General features: G+C 38.4%; 1 protein-coding gene across 2 annotated transcripts; it reads left to right on the top strand.

Annotated features, from left to right (window-relative positions):
* Nucleotides 1–5,975: 5,975 nt before the first annotated feature.
* On the top strand, nucleotides 5,976–24,458 carry SAMD8 (sterile alpha motif domain containing 8). 2 transcript variants are annotated; one of them, XM_061451036.1, is made up of 6 exons: nucleotides 5,976–6,147; nucleotides 14,093–14,697; nucleotides 16,415–16,510; nucleotides 17,245–17,362; nucleotides 18,006–18,156; nucleotides 19,065–24,458. In XM_061451036.1, the coding sequence occupies exons 2-6, from the start codon at nucleotides 14,120–14,122 to the stop codon at nucleotides 19,367–19,369; spliced, it is 1,248 nt and encodes a 415-aa protein (XP_061307020.1). In that variant the 5' UTR covers nucleotides 5,976–6,147; nucleotides 14,093–14,119; the 3' UTR covers nucleotides 19,370–24,458. The 2 variants fall into 2 exon arrangements, with proteins under 2 accessions (XP_061307020.1, XP_061307011.1); XM_061451027.1 differs by lacking the exon at nucleotides 5,976–6,147 and adding an exon at nucleotides 6,366–7,683.
* The last annotated feature ends 258 nt before the right edge of the window (nucleotides 24,459–24,716 follow it).

Raw genomic sequence — 24,716 nt, 5'->3', positions numbered from 1 at the left:
TTATTTTGAGGTTCTTAAAAACTTAATAGCTGTGAAAGGGTCTGAAATACACCAGTGGGTCCTACTGACATGACCACCAGGAGGTTAAACACCAAGTGGATGATGAAATCTTGCCTATCACCAGTAATCTAGATAAATGTATTTCTTGAATTTTTCTTGTTTTTTCACCAAGTAAAATTATCTGAGCCTAAATGTAGGTTATACATCTAATCTTTTCTATTGCAGTCACTACTTTCATCACTGTATAAATACATCTGCCACGTATTTTATGATACCTCCCTCTGTTGAAAAGAGAACAAAGGAGGTGAGTATAATGGTTGTCAGGTGAAACTTGTGAGCCACTGAGTTAGCTTGAATAGGATGGTCTGGCGAGCCTCGGGTTGGAGACCCATCATATCAAATTGTAATACTAGTGAGCCCTTTCAAGTGCCTGTGCTTCTGGTCTGCAGGATATGTGATTCCTGGCAGGGGGCTGCAAAAGTGTCAGTGGTGGAGCTACAGGGTGAAACACATGAAATGCTGATGCTTTTCCTTTGTAAGTCTGGCTGCTGACATGCTGACAAGTCATGGTTCTTCTACCAAAGCAGTGCAGAAGAGAAGGTGACCCAAGAGAAGAAACTTGCTGATGATACTATCCCCTGTAGAAAAAAAGGCAGTGAATGGAAAGAACCTTTGGTCAGGTGTGAGCCACCTTTATTTCACGTGCATTGATTTACTAAGATGGAGAGATGATTTGCTTTATTTTATTTTAACAAAAGTCATACTGTGGAAAGCTGCTTGAAACCAGGTTAAAGTCTGGACTAATTAACTATGCTTAAGAGTACTTAGGGTGAGAGATCAAGGCAACAGTTTCTAGCATCAGAGGGCAAAAGTTATATGCAAGAAGAGAAAAAAAGAAGTGATTTTGTTTAGAGTCTCTCACAAAGCAGAAACTGCTACAATTCTGGGAATTTAGAGAAGAAACTGTTGAAGAGCCTCCTGTATAGAAAGAGACTGTTAGCTCCCACTGCCATATATGTTCTGGCCTAAAAGGTGAAATAAGAGAAATTACAAGCAATAGTGCTGCAATGCTTATCTAGAGGAGCAGTGGGGCAGGCCCTGCTGTGAGCGATGCAAGCAGCTGGTCGGATCCAGCAGAGGAGACCACTGCAAAAATGCTTAAAGTTATACTTCAAGCACTATGTATATGTCCTTAATATGTCACACTGTTTTTCTGTTTTGTTTTTCCTTTGTTCTTTTTTCATTTCCCAAACTGGTGCTTTTAAAGCTGACTGATTTGTGCTTATGGATGAGGAAAATTAACTGACTGAGCAGGTGAAGTTGTTTAATTTGGTTTACTTTTCCCAGGTTTCTGGGTGGAGGCTCAAGGTGAGGCTTTATAAGCAGGTTTTGTTTTATTTTAATGCAAGTCCAGCCCTTTTGTTGCCAGTCAAGTTCTGTCAGAAAGGTGGCACTCATGGTTAAGCCTGGCCCTTTTCAGCTCTAAAAGTTTTATTGGCTTCTACCCCAAACACACTAAGAATTCAGAGTTCATGAAAACTGTGGCATGAAAGCTGTTGAACAGAAAAGCATGAATGCCAGAAGAGTGATCTCCAAACCATGTGTGCCTCCAACATTTGTATGACGTACACCTTCAAAACCCTGGCCTTCCACACCTAGTAGCTGCTAAACACTTCATAGTCTGCAAACACGACTGGTAAAGCTGTTTACTGATTTTTTTCTTTTTGCCAGGAGTTGCCTTTGTAACAGACAGGAAGCAGAGATACGGCTTTCAGATGAGCTCAGAGAGAATAAGATCATCTCTTCCTGCCCTATGTTCTCCCCTGCTGCTGTTCTGTCTGTGGCACTGGGCTTGGATGTCTCGGAGTGTACACCTCCTTCCATGTGTTTGCACAGGATTTAGCCGTCAGGTCTGTGGGTCGATACAAGACAGTCAGGCTCTCTGCTATGGAGATGTGCTTTGATATGAAGCTCTCAGGAAGCTGGAGAGCCTTCTCAGCACAAGTGCTAACTCCCCTAAGTGAAGCTGAAGGCTTTGTTCCATCATCTCCTTGCTCCTACAGTGCCTTATTCTGTCCCTGCTTTATTTTGTCTGTGTGTTAACATTCAGGAAAAGGCCACAGTTCTCTTTGTGAAGAATTGTATTTTAGTTTGTATAAATGCAAACGCTAAAAACTACAAAAGACATGAACTTAGCATTGTCCTCAAAGTTGGCAGGAGAGCCCTTCCAGGTGGAATTTTTTTGTCCAGATGGATTTGGCTCTCTATAGCTTTGCTTCTTTCCTTGCCCTTTTAAAGTCACTACAGGTTGATGTAAAAAGCAACAAACTGATACATGGTTACACTGAACAGAGGCAGAATCAGCTTTCTGTGCAGTACGGACTTGACTTTCTGAGATTCTGAAGAGTTTGGATATTCTCCTGACTGTAGGGATGGTGGGCAGCTCTAAGCCAAACATCTGTGTGCAATTATGTACGCTCTTAAATCAGCTCCTGTTTAAGTTGATTTCAGAATTCCCAACAGAAGGCATCCTTCTAATCGGACTATGCCTTTGTGATTACTTTGTAGGTAGAACTTGGTGCAATAATCTACTGCAAACATTCCCTGGATAATAATGTACCAGGTGGCAACAGTGTAAACTGCCATGGAGTGCTCTAGCAGCACACAGCATCAGCAGGAAATTGTTCAGCAGTCAAATTACCTGGCATTACCAGGAAAATGTTCAGTAGTCAAAACCAAGATGTTCATGGAGGCCCTTCTATTGAAAATACTGCTATCAGTACTAACCGATGCCATGCCTGTGACACCTCTCCATCTCTCTAGTGAACACTGGGCCGAAATCAGACTCATATACCTGAAAGAAGAAGGCTATCAGAATGAAAACATTATGGCATGAAGTTCAGCTAGATTCTATAAATACAGCACCTCCAGCTGCAACAGATCTACTCATTTCCGTCATGAGCCTGTTTTGAGGATTTGATTTCTGGGATGATTAGTTATTGAAGAAGAATCGAACAAATAGAATTCTGGTGCATTTAGGTCAATATTGAGAGAGAATTTTCTGGTGTTCTACAATATAAATGTATTTTTAATGTATGGAACAATTATGTCCTATTAGCACATAGAGTTTACTTTTTTCCTTTCATTTTTTTTTTCCCCTCTAATAAGCTAATCTTCTGCCTTGAAAAAAAAAAGATTATGCTTCACTAATTTGATTAGTTCTTAGGCATTCAGTCTCTTTTTCTTCCATTACGGGGGTAAGAAATTTGAAGATAAAATAGATGCTTGAAAGCTCACACATGACTGATCTAACCATGCTTTAACTGAAGTACAGAGATTACAAAGAAATTATAAGTAATTTGTACAAAAATGAGATTACAAAAAAAAAAAAAAAACAACGAAAACCCAGAAAAAGAAAAACACATGCTTTAGATCAGTACCACTTCTTGTGAAAGTTTCTCCCTCCTCCCTCTTTTATGTTGTAGTCTTTGCTGCAATAGAGTTTTCATAAGTCATTCTCTATTCAGGTGGGGCCTTTCTTTCCTCTCTTGATATTTGAGATTGATCATTTCAAATTATTAAATGCTAACAGTATTACTTAATGACACAGTGTTTAAAAAAATTACAAAAGTATTACATTGACACATCTCATTTTCCTTTGCTATATAATATATAACTGGAGCTACTTGGAATATTTCAACATAAATTTCCTTTCATTTTTTTTGACGAAGTGTCAGCCTGAACATTGCATCAATGTAACTATGTGAAGTGAATATCTTGTTTTAAATCTAAAGATAGATATACCCAGTGTAATTACACATTTTAAAGACTTTTTTTTTCTTGGCAATCCACAGTAGTTTTAAAAATATCTGTAGCATATAATTTGTCATAAATTCTCAGACTGACATGTCAGTATTGCCACTGCCTGTCAAACTTATATCAGTGCCTTCATGTCACATGGCATGAAGTGACATAACTCAGAGTGATGGAATGAGGTTTACTGGAAATTTCTGTTAAATAAAGCATAAACTATTTAGATAATTCACCCTGTTAAAGAACATCAAATGTTAGCAAGGAGAAGTAGTTTTCGGCTTTGAAGTGCAGTGTCTAAGCAGCTACTACATGTCTACTTTCATTTAAGTTACAAGTTTTAAATTGTACTCTTTATCACTTTTCTGTGCAAGCTGATTTTGGTCATTTTCCAAATATTTATTAGGTGATGAAACTAGACAGAGCAGAAAAATGCCATTAGCAGTGATAGCTTCAGATAGAAACTGACCATCGAGGCTTCCTCCAGTGCTGAGGTTGCCAAATCACTGCTGCAAATCAACCCAGCAGCTTCCACAGCCAGGCACAAGGCTCTCTGCAGGGACACATGGCCAGGCTGCATAAGTCTGCTCTGCTTTTACTGTGGATGCAGCTCTTGGCCAGGGGTTCACTGCATGGAAATCTGTTGCTGATATAACATACCTTAGGGCCGGTAAACTTCACATGCATATATAAATGCAGCTCATTTCCCAGCCTGAACTTCTAAAATCCGGAGAATGAATTTGGGAATTGTTTGTGAGTGGATTGTTGGTCTTGCTATAAACAGTGTAGGGAAACAGGATAAGGAAACTTTTCTTTCATTTTTGCTTCCTTCCAGCAATCTGGTGAGGCTGGCTGCTACCAGGGGCACTTGAATACAAAATCAATTTATTTCTGAAGTCATCTGTTTCTAATTTGCCTGTCTCCTTCTGTCCTCTTCATTTGTATTATTTATAAGTTACGGAGCTCCTGAAGTTACAGTACCTACTTGAAGCTTTCATAAGTCATCTGTGCTGTTCACATCTGTGCTTTATATCACCTTGGATAAATGACTGAGTGCTGCCAGACAGCTGCCAGTTCTTATTTATTTTTTTCTACAGACATCAGGAAAGAATAATGGTGCCAAAAATGGTGCATCTAAAGAGAAAAGTAATCTCTTGCAATGACTGCTTGATATGAAAATTGACAGGATGAGGGTCCTGTAAGTTTCTCCTGCTATTTTGTCTTGACAAATGTCTTTGATGAAGAATGGGGATATTTTCATTACTACACTACTCGGTTTTTAAATTATGTCATGATCACTCTATGTGTTAATTCATCTCATTAAAAAATCAATGAAAAATCCCATTTAGTGTGGTTAGAAACCTCTCATCTCTTTCTCACATCCAGGCTGTACTAAGGTACTTCCCAATGATGGGCAGAAAGATCATGCTGGAAAAAAATAACAGTATCTTCCGGGAATAGTTTTATACCTTTAGCCTGGTTTAAGCATGTTCTGTTCTTTTTCCATTAGAAAAGTAAGATACCCCTGCTTCCTCTTCTATGAAGACAGGTTGAGAGAGCTGGGGTTGTTCAGCCTGCAGAAGGCTTCGGGAAGACCTTGTAACAATCTTCCAGTACCTACAGGAGACTCCAAGGAATCCAGAGAGGGGCTTTTTACAAGGGCTTGTAGGGACAGGACAAGGGGGGATGGTTTTAAACTGACAGAGGGGAGATTTAGACTCAATGTAGGGAAGAAATTCTTCACTGTGACGGTGGTGAGGCACCGTCACAGGTTGTCAAGGGAAGCTGTGGCTGCCCAATTCCTGGCAGTGTTCAAGGCCAGGCTAGATAGGGCTTTGAGCACCCTGGTCTAGTGGAAGGTGCCCCTGCGCATGGCAGGGGGTGGAACTGGATGTTCTTTAAGATCCCTTCCAACCCAAACCATTCTATGATGATTGTGTAATTCTCCCTTCAGCAAATCTCTGTGGGGATTCGGAGTCGGTTATTTTTATGCCTTTTAAACCATGTGTTGCCAACCATCTACACACGTTAGGGGTGTCTTACACAGCCCGAAGGAGCTTTCACTTCACTTACACATAACAAACACTTCCACCGGAGGAACGACTGCGGCCCCTTCCGGAAGCTGCCCAGCGCAGTACCCGCCCTTTCCGCGTCCCGGGGCGTGCTGGCGCTGCCGGCGGCCACTTCCGGCAGGGTGATGGGGTGGTGGCGGTGGTCTCCGCCGCTGCTGTCGCTGCCGCCGCCGGAGCGAGGGACGGCGCCCAGGACCCGCCGCCGTCGCTCTGGGGCTGGGAGCTGCGGCACTGCCACTTAGCGCTGCTGCTGCTGCGGCGGCAGGTGAGCTGCGGGGCCGTGCGGCGTGGGCCGCTCCTCTTCTGTCTTCTCCGCGGGGGTCGTGCGCCTCCCCGCAGCGGAGCGCCGAAATCCCCCGGGCCTTGGGAGGGAAGCCCGCTGCTGAGCGGTTCGGTCTCCGGGCCGCCTCCGCTGTGTGTGCGGGCTGCGGGCGGGCTTCGCGGGTCTCGGGAGGGGAAGGGAAGGGCAGGGTAGGGCTGCGCCGGTCCGGTGGCTGTGTTGCGGGAGAGCAGCTGGGTTTGCCGCAGGAGCTGGGGAAAAGCCTCTCGAATTGCCTGTTGTCGCTGAAATCCTGTTCAGCGTGGAGGTGCGATCGCCACCCCGGGCGGGCAGACAGGCTGTCGACCTCACAGCCCTGCGGTTTCGGAGCTGGCTTTTGAGGAAACCAGTTTGCTCAGACAGTAAAAATCGTGCGTGTTTCTCGCTTAAGTTACTTCGTCCGCTGTGGAGCGGATGAAGTGGTTTATTAGTCCTGGTGCCTGGTTGAGTCGATGTCGTTCTGAGCTTTGTGTATTTTCTATTCAACCGTGATAAACAAGGAGAAAGCCTCGCTAGGAGACAGGGCGTGAGAGTGTGTGTCAGGGAGGAGGCAGGATCCGCGAGTGGGCCACACACCGGGTGGGTTCGGGCGTGCTGCTACTGTGCAGGTCTGGGGAAAGAGGGAAGTCGTTTGGGTTCTCGTTACTGCTTCAGCCTGCACAGGAAACAGCTCATCTCTGGGAGAGATGCTTTGTGTCAGTCTTACAGTTTGATAACGAAACAGTTGTACCAGGTCGAAACTGATATTCAGCTATCTGATCTTTCTCTGCCAATGGTAAAAAATTCGTGGGTTTCCTGAGAGCAGAGTATTTAGTTCTGAGTAAAAGATTTTCTGAGCATGTAGGATTTGATAATTACAAGGCAAAGTGCTGTTACCCTGTTTGCATGCATGCTCTGCGAGGTTCGGGATTAAATGGAGGAGTGTGCCTGTGTGGAACAGACTTTGTGTGAGTTTAAGGCTTGAGTGTGCTCAGAAAGTTGAAGCTCTGTGGGAACTGTTATCTGCTCAGTGTCTCAAATCTACATCGCTAACGCCGTAGGTGGCCTTTTGTATTAATGATTCACTTAATGATTGCTATTTAAAAAAAATAATAATTCAAAAGGCTAGGGTTGTTCAGCTCTGTAAATTAATGGAAGAAGAGGCAAAGGAGGGGCAGTTTTAATGTTCAGGTATGTGTTGGTTTGTAACTGAAGTGGTCTCATGGTTTTGTATTTGATATTTCAGTTAGCAAAATTTGCTTTATAAAAACCCAGTGCACGTCCTGCATTGTAAGGTGACCATTCTGTGACCTGATGGAAGATTCCACTTGTATGCTTCATTTCCAAAGAGCTCCCATGTACAGCTGGACATGGTGTCTGTACCACCTCCACAGAGCAGCTGTTCACGCTGTGTTCTGGAGTAGCAAGAGCTCAGTGGGACATTTCCTGGCATTTAAGTGCCCCTCAGGTTTGGTAGGGGGTGCCTCTTGCTGGATATCAAAGGTAAGGAAATGCCTCTGGTCTTGTTCCTCCTTTGGCTTTCTGTGATATAAAAAAAAGGTGCAAATAACTCGCAGGATTCGGGTGAAGTGATGTTTATACCCAGTGGAAGGAAATTCTTTGGGAAGTTTCATAAGCTTTTTGTTGCACAAGTGCTACTTAGATCTGAAGAATACATTCTGTATATTGGTAAAGAGCAAGAATTTTGAATTATGTTGTTTGCTATTTTGTGTGATATTTTTGCCAGCTGGTTGGGGTCTTTTTTTGTAGCATAGAATTAAGAACACAGGTTAGCCTAAAAGTTGCAGTCTTTTCAGGCTCTATAATATCACTTTGCTTTGTGCAGAGCTCAGTTTTGCAGCCTGTTGAGCTGATTGAGGTCTGTAAACCATACTATTTTCTAAATGTTTATTTGATAACCACATAACTTTTAAAACTTTTTTATTTCTAATTTATTTTAATGCCTCTAAATGAGGAAGGCTCATAGGTTTTTCACTAGACCAGAAAGGTCAGGTTGTAAATGATTGTGGAGATTAAGAACAAACACAGTTTCACTTCAGATACTGTTAATGGAGAGTTTATTCGTGTCCTCCTCTGTTTCAATCCTAAAATGAGGGTGTGGGAAGAAAAGAAAGCAATAAAAGGGGAAAAGCAGACTTGAATTGTTTCACTGCTAAATTGTATAAGGATAAAGAGCAGAAGACATTCTGTTAGGAGATGGATATACTATTTCTTGAAGTTGGAGGAACAAATACTTGACACTTGACATTTAGCGTGTGAAATGTTCAAGGTCTTGTACAAATATTAATGAAATACTGTGAATTACATCCTAAGAGAAGTGGTTGGAGTACTTGATCAGTTGTTTAAAAATCACTTGAGTGTGTCTTGAATTATGGTGGTAGGATAAAAAATTATTTTGTTAGGTGGTTAGTAGATTAGGAGTTGAGCTGCTCTAAGTGTTCACTTGAGTGTAGTACAACCCATTTGGTTTAATGAGGTGTAAAAGTCAGGGATCGGTTAGCTTGCTGCAGTATGTAACTGCACTTAGTGGTTCTTAAGACAAATATTTTTAGCTTTCAGGAGGACTTTCTGTAGTAGCTGCTGTCGGTTTTGCATGGAGGCGTTCCAACATAAGGACTTTTCCAAGTATATGGAGCTCGTCTTTGATTTTTACAGTATCAGTTCTATATTTTCCACAATGCAGCGCTTCAGTAAATGGTTCTTGAAAAGCATGTTTTCCTTGATGGTTTAAAACTTAAGACATGCAGTAAACTAAATGAGTGTTACTATATGAAATTTCTTATCTTGCCTTCATAAATAGCATTAAGACGCTTGGGTACAGATAAAATACTGCTGATAATCTCAGTTACTAGAAATGTTACTGAAACAACTTGACAGCAAAGTCACTAAAACTGAATGCAAGTTTTGCAGAGATCTTTCTGCATTTCAAATTATTGTATGCTGGCTTCAGGAAAATACTTCACCAGTTTTTCAGTCTCATGCTGGGCATTGTGCTATATTTGGTTAGTTTAACACATAGCATGGTAGTTATTGTATTAAAAGCACTTGAAAAATCATATATTGTTTTCGCAAGTGTTCTTTTTTGTGTTTACAAGATACTGTACTATATATGGTGGCATTTAGAAGGTAAGGATGAAGTCACTGTATACTGTATAGCAATGAAACCTCTGGTGCTATTTGCTTGAAATAAGCACTGAAGAATTGAGAGTTTTCAGGAAGAGCAAGTGACTAGCTTCTGCTGCAAGTCAGCAGAGCGTCCAAGGCTTTTGATGCATAAAAGGTAGTGCTGTATGTTCTTTGTCCAGCACAGCATTACTAAGTTGGTATGTGACAATAGCCTCCTTATTGCAGGCTGGCCCAGCACATGTTTTTGTGTATGGCTTTTTTATGCTGGGGATCTCAAATCTGGGTCTCGCCCACATTGCTAACCAGCAGGCTTTGTACAGAAAAACTTTTCCCCTGAAATGCGGGATGTTGTGCTCCTAGCCTAGCAGACCCAGCGAAGGAGGGGCTGAGTTGGAGTTGCCTGTATTCGAACTTCAGCTTGAAACCTTCTGCAAAGAAATGTAGGTTAAATCACTTGATATCTAATAGTTTTTCCAGTGTTCGTCCTAAAATTCCTCCCAAGGATAGTGAGAATTGAGCCGGGGGGGGGGGGGGGGGGGGGGGGGGAGACAAGAGGCACATCAGCAGAGAGAGCCACAGGTTTTCCCAGGCCCGTGAGGGCAGGTGCTGAAGCAGCGATGGTGCTGGTAGTTTTGCACACGTCTGGAATAAACAAATCCAGTCAGCATTCCGCTAACTGCTGCAGAGTAACGAGGATATTATTTAACCCTTCAGCTATGGTTCTGGTGTAATCAAATTTTGTTTCTGTAACAAGATTGCAGCCTAATGTTAGTGTGATATAATTGCTACATCTGCTTGGGTAGAGTAGTGCTAACAACTTTTCCCACATTTTTACCTCGGTATACTGACTCAAAGTCTGTATGCTAGGAAAGTTAGTACTTAATGGTTGACTGGCAGTAATTCAGTAGGGGAAAACATGATAGAATTACATGCAATCGTTTTGAGAGAGATTAATTTTCCATATTTAAATACAAATCCAAGAAAAATATTGTGCTCACGACTAGGGTATACTCAGCCTCTCAGAAGCATCTCTTCTTAAAATGCCCTAACCAAATTGTAGAAATGTTCATGGCTTCTACAGTAATGTTTTTTCTTTAAAAAAAAATAAATGCTTACACACATGTGCTTTAAGTTCATGTTCAGTTGTGTTCGTGGTGTTAATTAAAAGGCTGGGGAGGGAAAAAGGGAAACAGGACACATGATACGTACTGCTGATGAGCTGACTAAGTATAACGTCACAGTAATCAACTAGCTAGCTACAGATGTTGCTGATGTCAGGCAAAAAAAAGTGTAGTTTGCCTTCTGACGCTTAAGTTTTTGCTTGCTCTGTGTTACTCATGCACGTTATTCATCATTAAGTAATGTTATCCATTATCCGGTTTCACCAATGAAACCAGTAATGTAGAAGGCCAAGCAGTTACCAGTGCTGTTTTCTTTCAAAAGACAAGTATGGTTTTCTAGGTGGCTTGGTCTCATCTGCTGTGTTCATCAGTCTTGCTTTGCAGGCTGGTGGTGTTGGAGATACTACGTAGCATCCTTAAGCTTAAAAAACTAATGGGAGCTGTTGGCACAGAGATCTCTATTGTATTCCAGGTGCAAAGAATGTGAAGATAAGTACTTTTTACGGTTTAAACTACAAAAGTGGCACTAAATGAGTAGTTTGAAGGAGAAGGCAGTTTCTGAGTTAAAAGAAATTGCCTTGTCATCAAAACTAATCTATTATGTTACTGTTGAGACAAAATTAGCTACCCGCTGTGAGCAATGATATGTGGTTTTTTTTTTTTTTTGTAAGTGCTTGTTTCTTCTTTTGATTTCTTTATCTTTTCCAGTTGGTTAAATGTTTTTGAGAGCATTAGAAAACAGGAGCAGGTCTATTCAGGTGCATCTTAAGGTTGATGTAGACTCTCCCAGGTCCAGCCCATTCAGTAGTAACCTTTGATGAGTATGCTCATTCAGCATTGTAAGGTTACTTCTATTGCATGTTTGGTAAGGGTTCATTTTTATTCCCACAGTGCCAGATGAAGAAACACTAGGCTGGTTACCTGACTTGTGACAAATGGACAGAATCCTTCTAGGTTAGGAAGAGTTTCCTGCCTTTGCCCTTTGCTTCAGTTAGAAGTCAGAATCATAAGCTGAGTGTATTTTTGGTGAGCCTAAATTCACTGTTTTTGTAGAAAACTTCTGATTATTACAGTGTTATAAAATACACCATGATTAACTTTTTTTCAGTATTCCATCTGTATTTCTGAGTAAGGAAAGCTTTAAATCCAGACGAGCAACTCAAGTTTTGTTTGCTTGTTTTACTGGATGTTTTGGATTTAGTGTGAGAATAATGGTGATAACACACTGATTAGTTGTTGCTAAGTAGTGCTGACCCTAATCAAGGACGTTTCGGTTTCCCATGCTCTACCAATGAGGAGGTACACAAGAAGCTGGGATGGAGCACAGCCAGGACAGCTGACCCAAATTAGCTTAAGGGGTATTCCATACCATAGGATATCATTCCCAGTATATAAACTGGGGGAAGTTCACCAGGAGCCACCAACTGCTGTTTGGGGACGGGCTGGGTATCGGCCAGCAGATAGAGGAGTGCATCCCTTGTCTTTCTTGGATTTTATTTGTCTCTCTCTTCTTTCATTATCTCCCTTTTTGTTGTTGTTATTGTGTTTTACTTCATTTCAATTATTAAACTGTTCTTATCTCAATCCATGAGTTTGGGTTGAGACTTTTATCCCCAGTCCACTGGGACAGGATGCGGAAGTGTGCAAGCAGCTGTGTGGTACTTAGTTTCCAGCTGGGGTTAAACCACAACACTGGAGTAAAGTAAAAATATGTAGTACCAAAAAAAGGTCAATTAACTGATCACTAATTACAAATTAAACTTCATAATTTCTTTTGTTAATAGCTCTGTGAGCAAAGTAGTTGTCTTGAGCCAGACTTTCAAAAATAGTAAAATAACACAGAAATGAAAAAATACTGTTTCATATGGAGAAGGAAAAGTGCAGTAAATGCAGAGATTCTAGTAGTGGTTTATGGATGTTTTGGTAACTGTTTAAATCAAGATGTTAAAGCTTTACACATATTGACCATGTATGGAGCTTTGACAAATTAAAACTATGCATTAAGTACATGCAGTCAACTCAAGAGAGAGTATCTTCAGAAGTATCACTCCCGTAAATCTTTTTTAAGAGCAAGTTTGATCTGTGCACTTATTTTCTTCTGAACTATTTCTTTTGCACTGCTGGGAAATATCATTGGACAAATTGAATCTTCTCTAATAGAGAATAAAATAGGATGTGATCCTATTATAAGCTGGAAGAAAAAGTTTCATCCAATAATTAGGAGAAGAGCTATTTCTAACAGTAAGAGGTACAGTATCTCTTTAAAGAGAGAAATGAGAGGAAAGAGCTCCTGATTTTGGAAGAGCTATGCCCCTGAAAAAGATATACACCTGTGCTGAATATTCATGATGGGTTTGAGTACCTGTTCACTGTATACAGAAGCTAAATAATAGATTAAATAGATCGTTTCCTTCTTTTCAGTCTGAAAACCTTGAGTGATGTATGGGGCAGTGTATTGTACTGTCTTGTATTTTCTGAGATCTGGTTAGCATGACTGAAGCATGCTAGTTAGTTAATTGGGCTTTTTTTGAGTACAAAAGAAGAGTTGTGAAATGGTAGCCGTTTCTTGGATGGTAGATGTACATAAGCCACCAAATATAAATTATGCACAAATCCATTCTGTACTGCTGTAGGTCTTAAATATTGGATAAGCTTTTTATTACTTTGACATCACCACTTTCAAGTTTTTCTGTGTATTCCACATAAAGTTCTGTGGTTGTATTTTTTTTCTGGTGGTTGTTCTAAATTGTTCTGGTGACTTGACACCTCCAAGTAACTAAAATGTTCCTGAGATGTCTTCTTGCCTTCATCAAACAATGTACTAGAGTCAAGAAAGCAGTTATTGAGAAATCTGTATCAAGACAAAACGTATTTTCTCGGATTTGTGTGTTATCTATTACCACATTACTTTTGAAGATACTTTGGAATTAAAGCTAATGCTTAATTTTTAGTAATGTTATTTGGAAAGCTGGATATTTTAAAGTATTTGCAATATAATAAGCATCTAAATTACTGAGATCAAAGAAAGATATAAATGTGATGACTGCACCATCAGCATACAACTAAGATACCTCAGATCCATATTATTGTAGGTATCTAGTCTTAGGTTTACTGGGGAGAGGCTTCGGGGGAAATGTCATGCCAGCAAAGCTTTGGCGTGTTTTTTAAAACAGTGGAATGTATTGGACCTGTAATGTATTATTTTAGCTTTAATTTAGTTTTATGTGGTTGCTGGCTATACTTTCTTGCTTAATTTATGAACTGCAAATAGTGGAAGAGACTAATGATTAAGCTGGTATTTAAAAAGAGTAAGCTTTGTTTTCCATCTCCTGGCGCAATTAATAAACTCAATTTATTTTAACAAAATAATTAAAAAAAAAGCTTAATAAATTAAGCTTTTTGGTAGCTTTATATTTCTATTTAGGAACAAGTGAGATAATCTTAATGTAATCTTAATTTATTCTTGTGTGAATAAAAGATGTCTTACAAGCATTTTTATATTACTTTATATGTCTGTGGTTTAGCTGGCTTTTCTATAAAAAACCTTTTGCTAATTAAGCATCTAAAGTCGCACAAAATACACTGGCATTTTGTTAAGCTTTGTTAAACATTCGGGTCTTGTCTTTTTCTCCAATATGTAACAGGTCAATTTTATTGGCGTATAGAGAAGGATGATGGCAGGCAGTAGCCAGCTTTGCATTCGACGTTGGACTACCAAGAACGTGGCCAAGTGGCTGAAGGAAGAAGGCTTCTGTGAATATGTGGATGTTTTGTGCAATAGACACAGGCTAGATGGAATTACGTTGCTGACACTTACTGAGTATGATTTACGATCCCCTCCTTTGGAAATCAAAGTCCTGGGGGATATCAAAAGGCTAATGTTGTCCATACGCAAACTACAGAAGCAACATATTGATGTCCTAGAAGAGCTGGGTTACAACAGTGATAGTCATGTTGGCACAGGCCCAAGTGTTGGTTCGCTGCAGGGCACAGATTGGTTTTGTAATGGTGAAGTACCTCGGGACTATGATGGACCAATTACTGACTCAAATGGTGATCAGTATCAATATGCAAATGGAAAAAACAAGCACTCTACACGAAGACTGGACCCAGAATATTGGAAGACAATTTTAAGTTGTGTGTATGTCTTCATAGTGTTTGGCTTTACATCATTTGTTATGGTTATAGTACATGAGCGAGTACCTGACATGCAAACGTATCCACCTCTACCAGACATATTTCTAGATAGGTAAGAAATTTTCCTTTAAAACAAAATAGTAAATTGATAATTAAAATATAGGCTTTTTTTCATTCTTAAAATTTCATGTCCTCTTGAAGATGCCTCTGAGAAATAGTAATTGGACTATACTAAACCCTTCTACTAAGATTGAAATGTGCATCAATTGGATGCAGAGATGTAGCCTTCCTTAAGGGAAAGTAATTTGAGCTGTTGATCTGACTTATATATATTTAATTCTACATCTTTAGCTAATCACAACACAGGCATTAATTTGTTTAACCTCTCATTCTAGTAGAAAGGGTGATGGTCAGCTGGCATAGATAAGCAGCCATATGCTTTTTCTGAAATCCAGGTGCTGCTATGAAGCCTGACTTGTCTTGATATAGAAAATCTTTCAACGGAGGAATACTTTGGTCTGCTAGCGAGCAAGAAATTGAAAGAGAATAGCATAGATAGTGTATTTCTGCTGTTTCCCTGCTGTCAATTTTTTGAAAATGGTTTAGGGAGACTCTGAAGTAGACTGAATAGACCAGTATCTTTTTTTAACTGTAGAGTATCTGTGTCCTAAAACAGTCTTGTGACTTACACACAAACCACTCCTTTTTAAAGAAAATATTTCACTTCAGGCAAAAAAGAGACTCAGTAGCAAAGTGAAATTTAGTCATTGACTACAGATTTAATAGAGGATAAATGCTCCCTTTGAGGAAATATACTTGCACCATAGAGGGCTTATTGCCTAGAGGGTTTTAAAAGACAAGACAAACTGGTTAAGAGTTCAGTCTTTGTGATCTTATTGCTGCCAGTAATTTCCATTTTCATTAATGGTTTTCATGATGCCAGTAGAAATCTAATTTCAAATAAGTGTGCAGAATCCCAAGTAAATGTAGATATAATTCAGCAAGTGGAGAGAGAACATGAGCTATGGCATTACTGGATTTTGTTCACAGGGCACTACCATGGTATTCAGTGGGCAGGTCAGAAAACAGCAGCTAGCAAAACAATATGAGGAGATTACTACAGAGCTAGCATTTGAGCAGTACTTTGCTGCCCCTTTGTATCAGGGAAAACACAAAGCTAGGAGGAACAGCCTCTCTTGAAATCTGTTGGTCTGTATTTTGGTGAATTTGTGGAGTGGAAGTTGTTACTGATGCCATGTGTGTGCAAGAAAGTCCTAAATCTCTTGACAAGCAAGGCCAAAAGGCTGCATATCACTGAGATTTAACATTGGAAACAAATTTTATTTTTTCCTAATGCTTTTCTGTGTCATTTGGCTCTGTCACAAGTGTTTAGGATTTTAGACTGCAGCATTTCATTAATTGTGTTGACATGGCATTCTTGCAAACATAAGCAACATAATTGACATGATGCAAGTGTGTCAGAACGAAAAAGCCTGTTGGGAAACAATGGTAGAGGAGCACATCCTGTGAGTAAATCGCACATGTAAATTAAGAGAGCATACTAGTGATTTTGTTTGACTTAGTGAATTATTTGTAAATGTCTGCTGAAAATAATTATTAGAAAGGAGATAATTAAAAATTAAGTAAAATTTTATTTCATTCTGTTTAACAAAATAATTTTTGGCTGTAGTTTAAACTCTTGTCAGATTAATGCAAGTTAGTTTTGTAGTTAGAAATTTATATGCTTTTATTCTCAATACTGAGACTAGAAATAAAAATTAAGCCTTTGTATTTTAAGTTGACTTCCTTGCTTCATTTTTTTTTGTTAGCGTCCCTAGAATACCGTGGGCTTTTGCTATGACTGAAGTATGTGGTGTAATTCTTTGCTACATTTGGCTGTTGGTTCTTCTGCTTCATAAACACAGGTACAGTATATAAAATTTGAATTAACTGGTACTTTAATTCAGAGAAAGGACTGTAACAGAAAGTTGTGATGATTGTTTAAGATTTTCCATTCAGTAGGGATATTATAAGCTTCTAATATGTCCTGGTTAAAAAATAGGTTAGGGAGGAGTTAATCAAGAATGGTCACTTGTGAATCTTACAAAGGAATAATCTGAATTTACTTTTCTACCAAATTTCTATGTAGTTTCCTTCAGAACATAGGTATTTAAGAGAGCTGCCAGTATATACCCTCATACTCTAACAATTTTGTATATAGGAAAATCCTGTGGGAATGAAATTCAGCAGGATGACTGAGCCAGCCTAGCAGCTTGCTGTCACAAAAGGGTAGAAAACCCTTTTGTGTACATACATATTTTCATTTAAATTTTTACCAGTTTGTTGATTTTTATCAGTTTGCCAGCAGAAGGTATGAGTGCCAAAGCTAAAACAAGTGTAGCTGCAGAGGAGTGGAGCTATACCTTTTGATGACAATAAGCTTGCTACAGTGTCTCTCCCTGTCATGTGAAACCATTACAGTACTACTTAAAAAAAATTAAAATTAAACAACAAAATTACTGTGAAACTTGCAGCAATGATGATGGGACTGTATGGGATTAATTTGGGATGTGGGGAAATGTTTTCATCATAACCTTCCTGATTTAAAAAATACAGTATATTAGGATTGTTGCAATCAATTCCTATGCACTTTCCCCAGATCTATACTTCTGCGAAGGCTGTGCAGCCTCATGGGAACAGTATTCTTATTACGCTGCATTACAATGTTTGTTACCTCACTCTCTGTGCCAGGCCAGCACTTGCAGTGTACTGGAAAGGTAAAAACTTAAAATGCTTTAAATAATTTATATTTTTTTATATACACATATATATAATTAAGATTGGTGTGACCATAATGTTGTATGTGTGTTTGTAAGAACAGTGATGTTCTCTCCTGTTCCACTCATTATGGAATGCCCCTTCGTTAATTGCCATTGTCCTTAGGAGTCTTAGAAGCACTTGCCACTTTGGAGAGGAGATAGTTACTCGGTGAGGGGTGTTGAGAATATCTTACAATGTAAAGTGGAGAGAGTACATTGGAGAAGCATGCACTTGTGGTACTGACTTCATGAAGAAAATGTTGAAAGTGGAGTAATTGCATCTATGCCATGTTGGATGCTAAAAAAAAAATCCCCTCAAACCCCTTTTATTATTTCACCCCTTCTAATCAGGGGTATTCTGTAGAACATGGGATTTTGTGGTTTTATCTGAACCTCTAGTTAGAAGAGGGTTGAGCTGAATATATTGGAAATTTGACAAGGACACACTGGGGAGGTTGATAACCTGCATTTTAATGAAAGACCCATAATAAATACATGATAAATGTATTAAACAGGCATAGTGTTACAAAGCTAACTTTCAAGACAACTGCTCAGGAAGTGGGGTTAGAACATAGTAAATGTTAATATTGCTGTCTTTCAGTTGTATGGCAATGTTTGGGCAAAACTCCAGCGGGCATTTGCAATATGGAGTGGCTTTGGCATGACTCTGACTGGAGTACATACATGTGGAGATTATATGTTCAGCGGCCACACTGTTGTCCTGACTATGCTCAACTTCTTTGTTACAGAATGTAAGTACAGAGCATCAATACTTAAATGTCCTTAAGTGTTAAGAATATGGGCTGCTTGCTGTCAACCAAGGGTGCAAGAGTACAAATACTTAAATGTCCTTAAGTATTAAAGAGTATCTGGTGCTTGACCTCCTCAGAAAGTTCAGTGTATAACTTTTAAGCAAACAAATAAAAGTAAAATAGCTGTGCCCTTTCTCAGGTTTGAGACAGTTCACTTACAGGCAGGAAAGGAACAGCACCTAGATTAATGGAGAGATGAATAGGGCGCATTTGAAAGAACACCTGAGCCAAGAAAATTAGAAAGGCTTTCTAGCTTGCTAATGAGACAGTACTAGGGAAGATACTTAAGATTGTCTGTTCATGTACACTTCCCTACGTATCTTGACGCTGACCCCTGTTAGGGAGAATACCTGGCTGTACATTTAGAGTAATCCATAAAGCCAAACTACCAAACCTCATAATGAATGAGAATATATGAAACAGTAGTGCTCTTCTGTAAATACAAAGTATTATTTGATATGTTTTGAACAGGGTTATGTGTTTTATGTTTTTCCCCTTAGTACATGGAGAAAAGGCGTGATTTTCATTAAAAGAAGTTGATTGAACAAAGAATTCTGCTTTGTGTAGTCCTAAACCATTTTAGGATACTCTGTTCATCCATAAATGCTTAATAGCTGTATTTATAAATGAAGTTATGAAGTGAAAAGACATTTATGATTTATGCCATTGCTTTTGTTGGCTTTATTGGACCTGTAGATTTAAACAGTACTTCTATGTGGAGATGGTAAGTTCATCACATTTTTGGATGAAAAAATCTGTAGAAAACCTTGAAATATCTAGGCCTGGATTTCATAATGACCCAGATTTTTTGAGACATTCAAGGTTAGTTGTTTTCTGTTTTCTTCTAGATACGCCAAGGAGCTGGAACTTCTTGCACACCTTGTCCTGGGTCCTGAATCTCTTTGGAATCTTCTTCATTTTGGCGGCACATGAACATTACTCCATAGACGTCTTCATTGCCTTTTACATCACTACAAGACTCTTTTTGTATTACCATACGTTGGCTAATACTAGAGCATATCAACAGAGTAGGAGAGCAAGGATCTGGTTTCCTATGTTTTCCTTTTTTGAATGCAATGTTAATGGTACTGTTCCCAATGAGTATTGCTGGCCTTTTTCAAAACCTACTATACTGAAAAGATTGATTGGCTGAAGAGTGTGTAGGTCAGTTCAGATTTTTATGAAGCGTTATGACTAAGATCCTACAAGGCTAGTGTGTGTGGGGGAATGTAAAGTAGTAATTTTCACTCTGTGATCTCCTCCCCTTTGATTCTTAGCCATAAGATGGTGTTACCACACTTCACAGGGCTGTGTTTTGTTTTCTTGTTGCTAAAATAGAAAACAGTGGGGACTGGTAAAGGCTATCAGTGAACCATGAATATAAATCAGAATACTGTTACCCTTAGTAAGGTTCTTTGTGAATATTTATGTAACTTTAACCTCAAATACCTGCTTGTACTGAATATAATGGAGTTTTTATTTACAGGTCCAAATAATCTGTTACTTGACATGCCAGCCTTTACATTTACTTACTAAAAAATTAGAACTTCATGAAGACTTTCTTTTAAAAATCATAAATGTAATTTTCAAAACAAACTCTTTATACTTAAAGGTTGAGGAGTACTGTGTCATAATGAAGAAAGCAGTATCGTTTCTTGCTAAAAGGGTCTCTTAACTGTTAAGTAACAAGTCTTAAAGTATAACCAACAGTATAAATGGTCTGCATACAGGTTGCCAAAAATGAAAGTCTGCCTTGTGACTATGCAGTGATGATGTTTTATTTTAATGAGAGCTTATTAATCTAGTCTATCAATGTGTCTCTATGGTTATTCTAGCACTTGGAAGTTTTCCCTTTTGTGTTTAAATAAATGAGTGAAAGTAAATGCTACATCTACTGAAAGTAAAGTTAATTTAGCGTTAGTGAGTTTAAAGCCACAAAATAACTTTTGTGTGGTTTTAATTGCTTTATACCCAAACCTGTGCATGTTTTTTAGGAGCAGCTCTTTTAACATTGGAAAACCAGAGAAGTTATATTCATATATCTTACTGTCCCGTAAATGGATGGGGAAAATGCATGTAGTAACTCTTTCAAGAAAAGTAATAATAGTGAGTATTGGAAATAGTGCTCATATTGATGTATGTTTTAGCACTCTGGTGTCAACAATATGGTGAATATCTCTGGATATATATACACAGTATATTTGCTTATTTATATAAACACACAGAGTATATGTTCTTCTAACAAGTATGGAAAGAGACTAGTTCTTAAGTTGCTCATGTACTGCACTGAAAGCTAAAAGTACCATAAGCAGTTGAGTTTTGGTTGTTAAAAAAAAACCCAAAACACAAACACACAAAATCCCAAACACACCAACATACCTCCCAAACCCAGTCTCTGAGTCAATAATGCATAAGCAAGGTTCACAGAGTTTGTAATCTCTTATTCAGTCATTTGTAAGGGGACAATACTAATGTTGTCTGTAAAGGTTTGAAATCAGATTTATGCTAAATGAAAATTTCCAGGTAAATGGTGCAAATTATAAAAATGGTGCAGACCTTTTAATTTGGTCTTATGTTACTTTTCTAACCTAATTTAGCTCCTATTCCACAGAGCAGTCGTGCATCTTAGGGTATCTCTGTATTGAGCACACATACGTTGTACTACTCTGCAGACTTTTCTAACATTCCAATTTTTTAGCAAAATTTCAGGTTTAATACTATATTATTCAATCTGCCATAGACTGATGGCTCTTGCCATCCAAACTGGGGGAGTATGCTTACACTTTAAGAAAGAAATGAGAAAATATTCTGAAAGATTTGAAGACTTTAAATTTGCTGTTCTTATCTTTCTGATTTCAGAAAGGCAATCTGAACATTCCCTTGAGACTTTATAGAAGAGCTCTATTTGTTAATTTATATTCACCTTTTCAATGCACACACAGTTATAAATACAGAGTTTTTTTTTTAACTCTAGGAAACATCTGTTCTCAGGAAGTGCAGAATTCTATCCTGAATTACAACATGTGGTGAGGTATGCACTTAAACTTGCAAAGCTGTTGATTCTGAAAAGAGCTATGGCAGTGCTAACTGGCATAGCCATGTCTAAACTGAAAAATTACTTTCCAACTTAGACACGGAGGAGAATTTTCAAGTACAGCCCAGTGTAACAATGTTTACATAAAGTAAAGCTATCATTTCAATACTATTTTTTTAATGAAGTTCATACAGTTAAAGCATAAAACTTCTCTCTTTGTTCTAATTTAATTTTTCAAATTCTGTTAAGTAAATCCATGTTTTAAATCAGTATTGCCTATCAGTTCTTTTTAAAGGGAGCTTATTCTTTTGTGCTGAATCCCTTGATGTTAAATATCCAAGTCCAAGGTAAGTAATGAGACACTGGTTTTGTGAGCATTGAAGTGGGTTAAAAGATTGTCAGGATAATTGCCCTCTTCAGTTTTGGAAGTTCATTTGTCTGTCTGTAAACGTGCAAGAGCAAGGCTTGAAATCGATTGATATTGGATGGGAAAATCTGATCTAACATGCAAAAGAGCACAGGTCAGTCTGTAAAGTTGGTAATGTAAGCTTTTTGTTAATGAAATGGAAACCAGTTGCAAGTAACTGACAGGCTTAAAGTTCTGTACCTCCTTTTTCAGGAGTCAGTGTTTAAACAGTGTTACTGCTTCTCTATTGCTGACGAGCGCTTTTAAGTAAAGGCAGCAGAGCATCATTTGGCCTTGGATTTAATGCTAAGTATGTTCAGGGCTCTCCTCCTCCCTTTTCTTCATTCACCAGTCCTTTTGCTGTCCTTTGATTTGCTGCATGTATTTTGTGTAAAGTCATTTTCTGTGGCCTGTGGGAGCACACACATAATCTGAATTCAGAGTAATTAATGAATTGCTGCATTATGTCAGCAAGTACAAGCATTGAACAACATTAGTCTAGTACTACAAAGTGCACAGTCTAATCAAGTAGAAGAGTCTTAACTGAATAACTCTGGATATAAAAAGGAAGGGGAGGATCACTTTTTTTTTTTTTATTAATTTAGCAAATCTGGTAATGTTTGAGACTTGACAATATTCTTAAGCTTTTCCTTATTATTACCAGTTTGGGGATTTGTATGCACATACCTGCAAGTGGTAGACACATAGGCACTCCCCCCTCCTCTTTCTTTTTATGTTGTGTCTTATGATACATCTTACAAAGCTTTCCTAAACTTTTTGCCTGTAGTTTTTCCTTTCTAAAATATCTCTTAAACTAGTGGTTTTATGACATTACACCTGCATACAGAAATTAGACTTTTAATAGATGTGGTTTTAGCAAGTTGTGATTACACTGACAAAAGCTTGTGGAAGGATCTTTAAGCAAGGTTCCTCCAACTGTTCTTGAATAATGATACAGAAAGCTTCCATACATGCTAATTAACTTCATGTCCTCTGGCAAAAAGATAACACAAAGTATTGTTCCAGAAATGTTGATAGGCTCAAAGTATTTAAATGTCCAAGACTAGCAGGAATTGGATCCTGCAAGTATATTGCTTGTGATGAAGCAAATTATATGCTTAACTTTAAGCAATCACTACATACTCTTGACTTCAGTAACAGTTACCACCGTTTGGTGTAAGCCTTTTCTTGGATAAGGGCAAGTGCGTGCTATATGTCATATACTCTACATTAATAGGAATAGGTAGTGTCACTTTCTTTTGGGTCTTCCACCCTCCAGTCTGCTATAGAGGAAAACATTCCAGTAGAATTTCAAAGAAATTACTACTTAACTGGGTTCTGAGAAAATAAATCTGGGGAAAAGGATGGGGGGGGGGGGCATCAAAATCTTGATAGCTGCTTGAAGAAGCAAGAGCCAGTTAAATGATTAAATAAAATGTTATTTTTTTTTAATGCAAGTATATTAAATAAGGTTATTTAGAAGTATTGAAACTCTTCAGTGAGGATAAAAGCACAGGTTCCTGTGATCTTTTCTGTATGGCTGTGCCTCAAGTGCCAAAAAGTGTTGAAGGGAAGGAGGGAAGGTTGAACTCAGATGTCAGTACAAGTCTTTTGCAGCAGTTGATATCTCCTTGGGTTTTAAGCAGCGCTTGCATAGTGCTATGCTTGTTTGCTACTATTTAGCTAGTGGACAAAAGTTCACTAGGTTTTCAAGCACCAAAACTATTGTGGAGCTGAGTCCTAATCAATAAATACACATTTGAAGAAGTAGCAGGTATCTTGCGGTGGGGAAGAAAGCAGGTTTTGTGGACCTGGAGAATAACAAAATTAACCTGTAATGACTGATAGGTTTTCATCCTATCCATGTAATTTTTACTGAAGAATTTGCAGTAATCTACAGACAATATTGATTCTTCTGTTTTTTTTTTTTTAAGTAATTAGTATACTTTTGTAGGAACTTGACCTATAACTACAGAAACCATAGGCTTGTCAAGATGGAAATATATTTGGCAGAAGTCATAGCAGTGAATCATTTTACCCTCTGAATTGTTTTGTGCATTTAGACTTTATCAGTCAAGGGTTAGTTGATAGACCACTGATGATTATACAGATTACTATTTCTGATGTATCTTTGATATCATCGCTATTCTGATTGAAACAGGTTTTTTTTTGGAAAAAAAAAAAAGTGCTTTGGAGTGAACCTACTGGTGTCTTGTTCATTATATGAAGAAAACCACCAAAAAGACCCTCACAAGCCCTCAAACACTATAGTATTGTGAACACTGAACTTCCCATATAGCAGTATCCTGCATACTTAGTATTTGTATCTTAAGAAATTTGCAGTGAGTATCATGTATGTAATTCAGTGACATGGATGTTTTTAAAGCCCATTTGTAATAAAGTGTGTAAGAACTTCAGATGATAAATGTGGAGCACAGTAACCTGACCTATTAGCCCAGTGACTGTGTAGTTAGAATAAGTCTAATTTTGCTCTTTCAGTTCAGTTTTGCAAATAGAAGAAATTTGTCAAATGTAAGAAACCACTAACTGCATTGTACGTGGTACTTAAGATAATAGGGATGTAGAAACATGGCTTTCCACACTGAACGGTTACTTCAGTTTTGTTTTGACAGAGAAAATAGTATTACCTTAATGGCTAGAAGGTATGCCAGGGAAGTTTACTGTAAATAAGTAAATATTGTTTTGATTCTAAACTCAGATTGAATTAATATATTGTTTTATATCTTTGTTGTATTAAAACATATTTAAAAGTACTAAAATAAAATATTTGAAAGATGACAAGTGTTTGTTTTACGTCATGTCTAAAATGATGGCTCTTTATCTCTGTTAGCATTGTGACTGTAGGCATATACCTGAGTAATCTCGGATTCAGAATTGTTTTTCCTCAAAGCTCTGTTTTACTGGTGTGAAAATGCATGCTGCATAATGCCTGTATCAGGGTGCAGGATGTTTTTGCCAGTTGTAAATTGTTTTGGCAAATTACTTCTATATTTTTGTTATTGAGATGTTGGAAAATGCATTCCATCTTGTAAGATTTCA

Source organism: Pezoporus flaviventris, unplaced genomic scaffold (assembly GCF_033815535.1).
Source record: "Pezoporus flaviventris isolate CSIRO_AGI_PZ_B2104156 unplaced genomic scaffold, CSIRO_AGI_Pfla_v1 ptg000001l, whole genome shotgun sequence".
Classification (NCBI taxonomy): domain Eukaryota; kingdom Metazoa; phylum Chordata; class Aves; order Psittaciformes; family Psittacidae; genus Pezoporus; species Pezoporus flaviventris.
The sequence above is the reverse complement of the archived record's forward strand: the minus strand, read 5'-3'. Positions and strand labels throughout refer to the sequence as shown.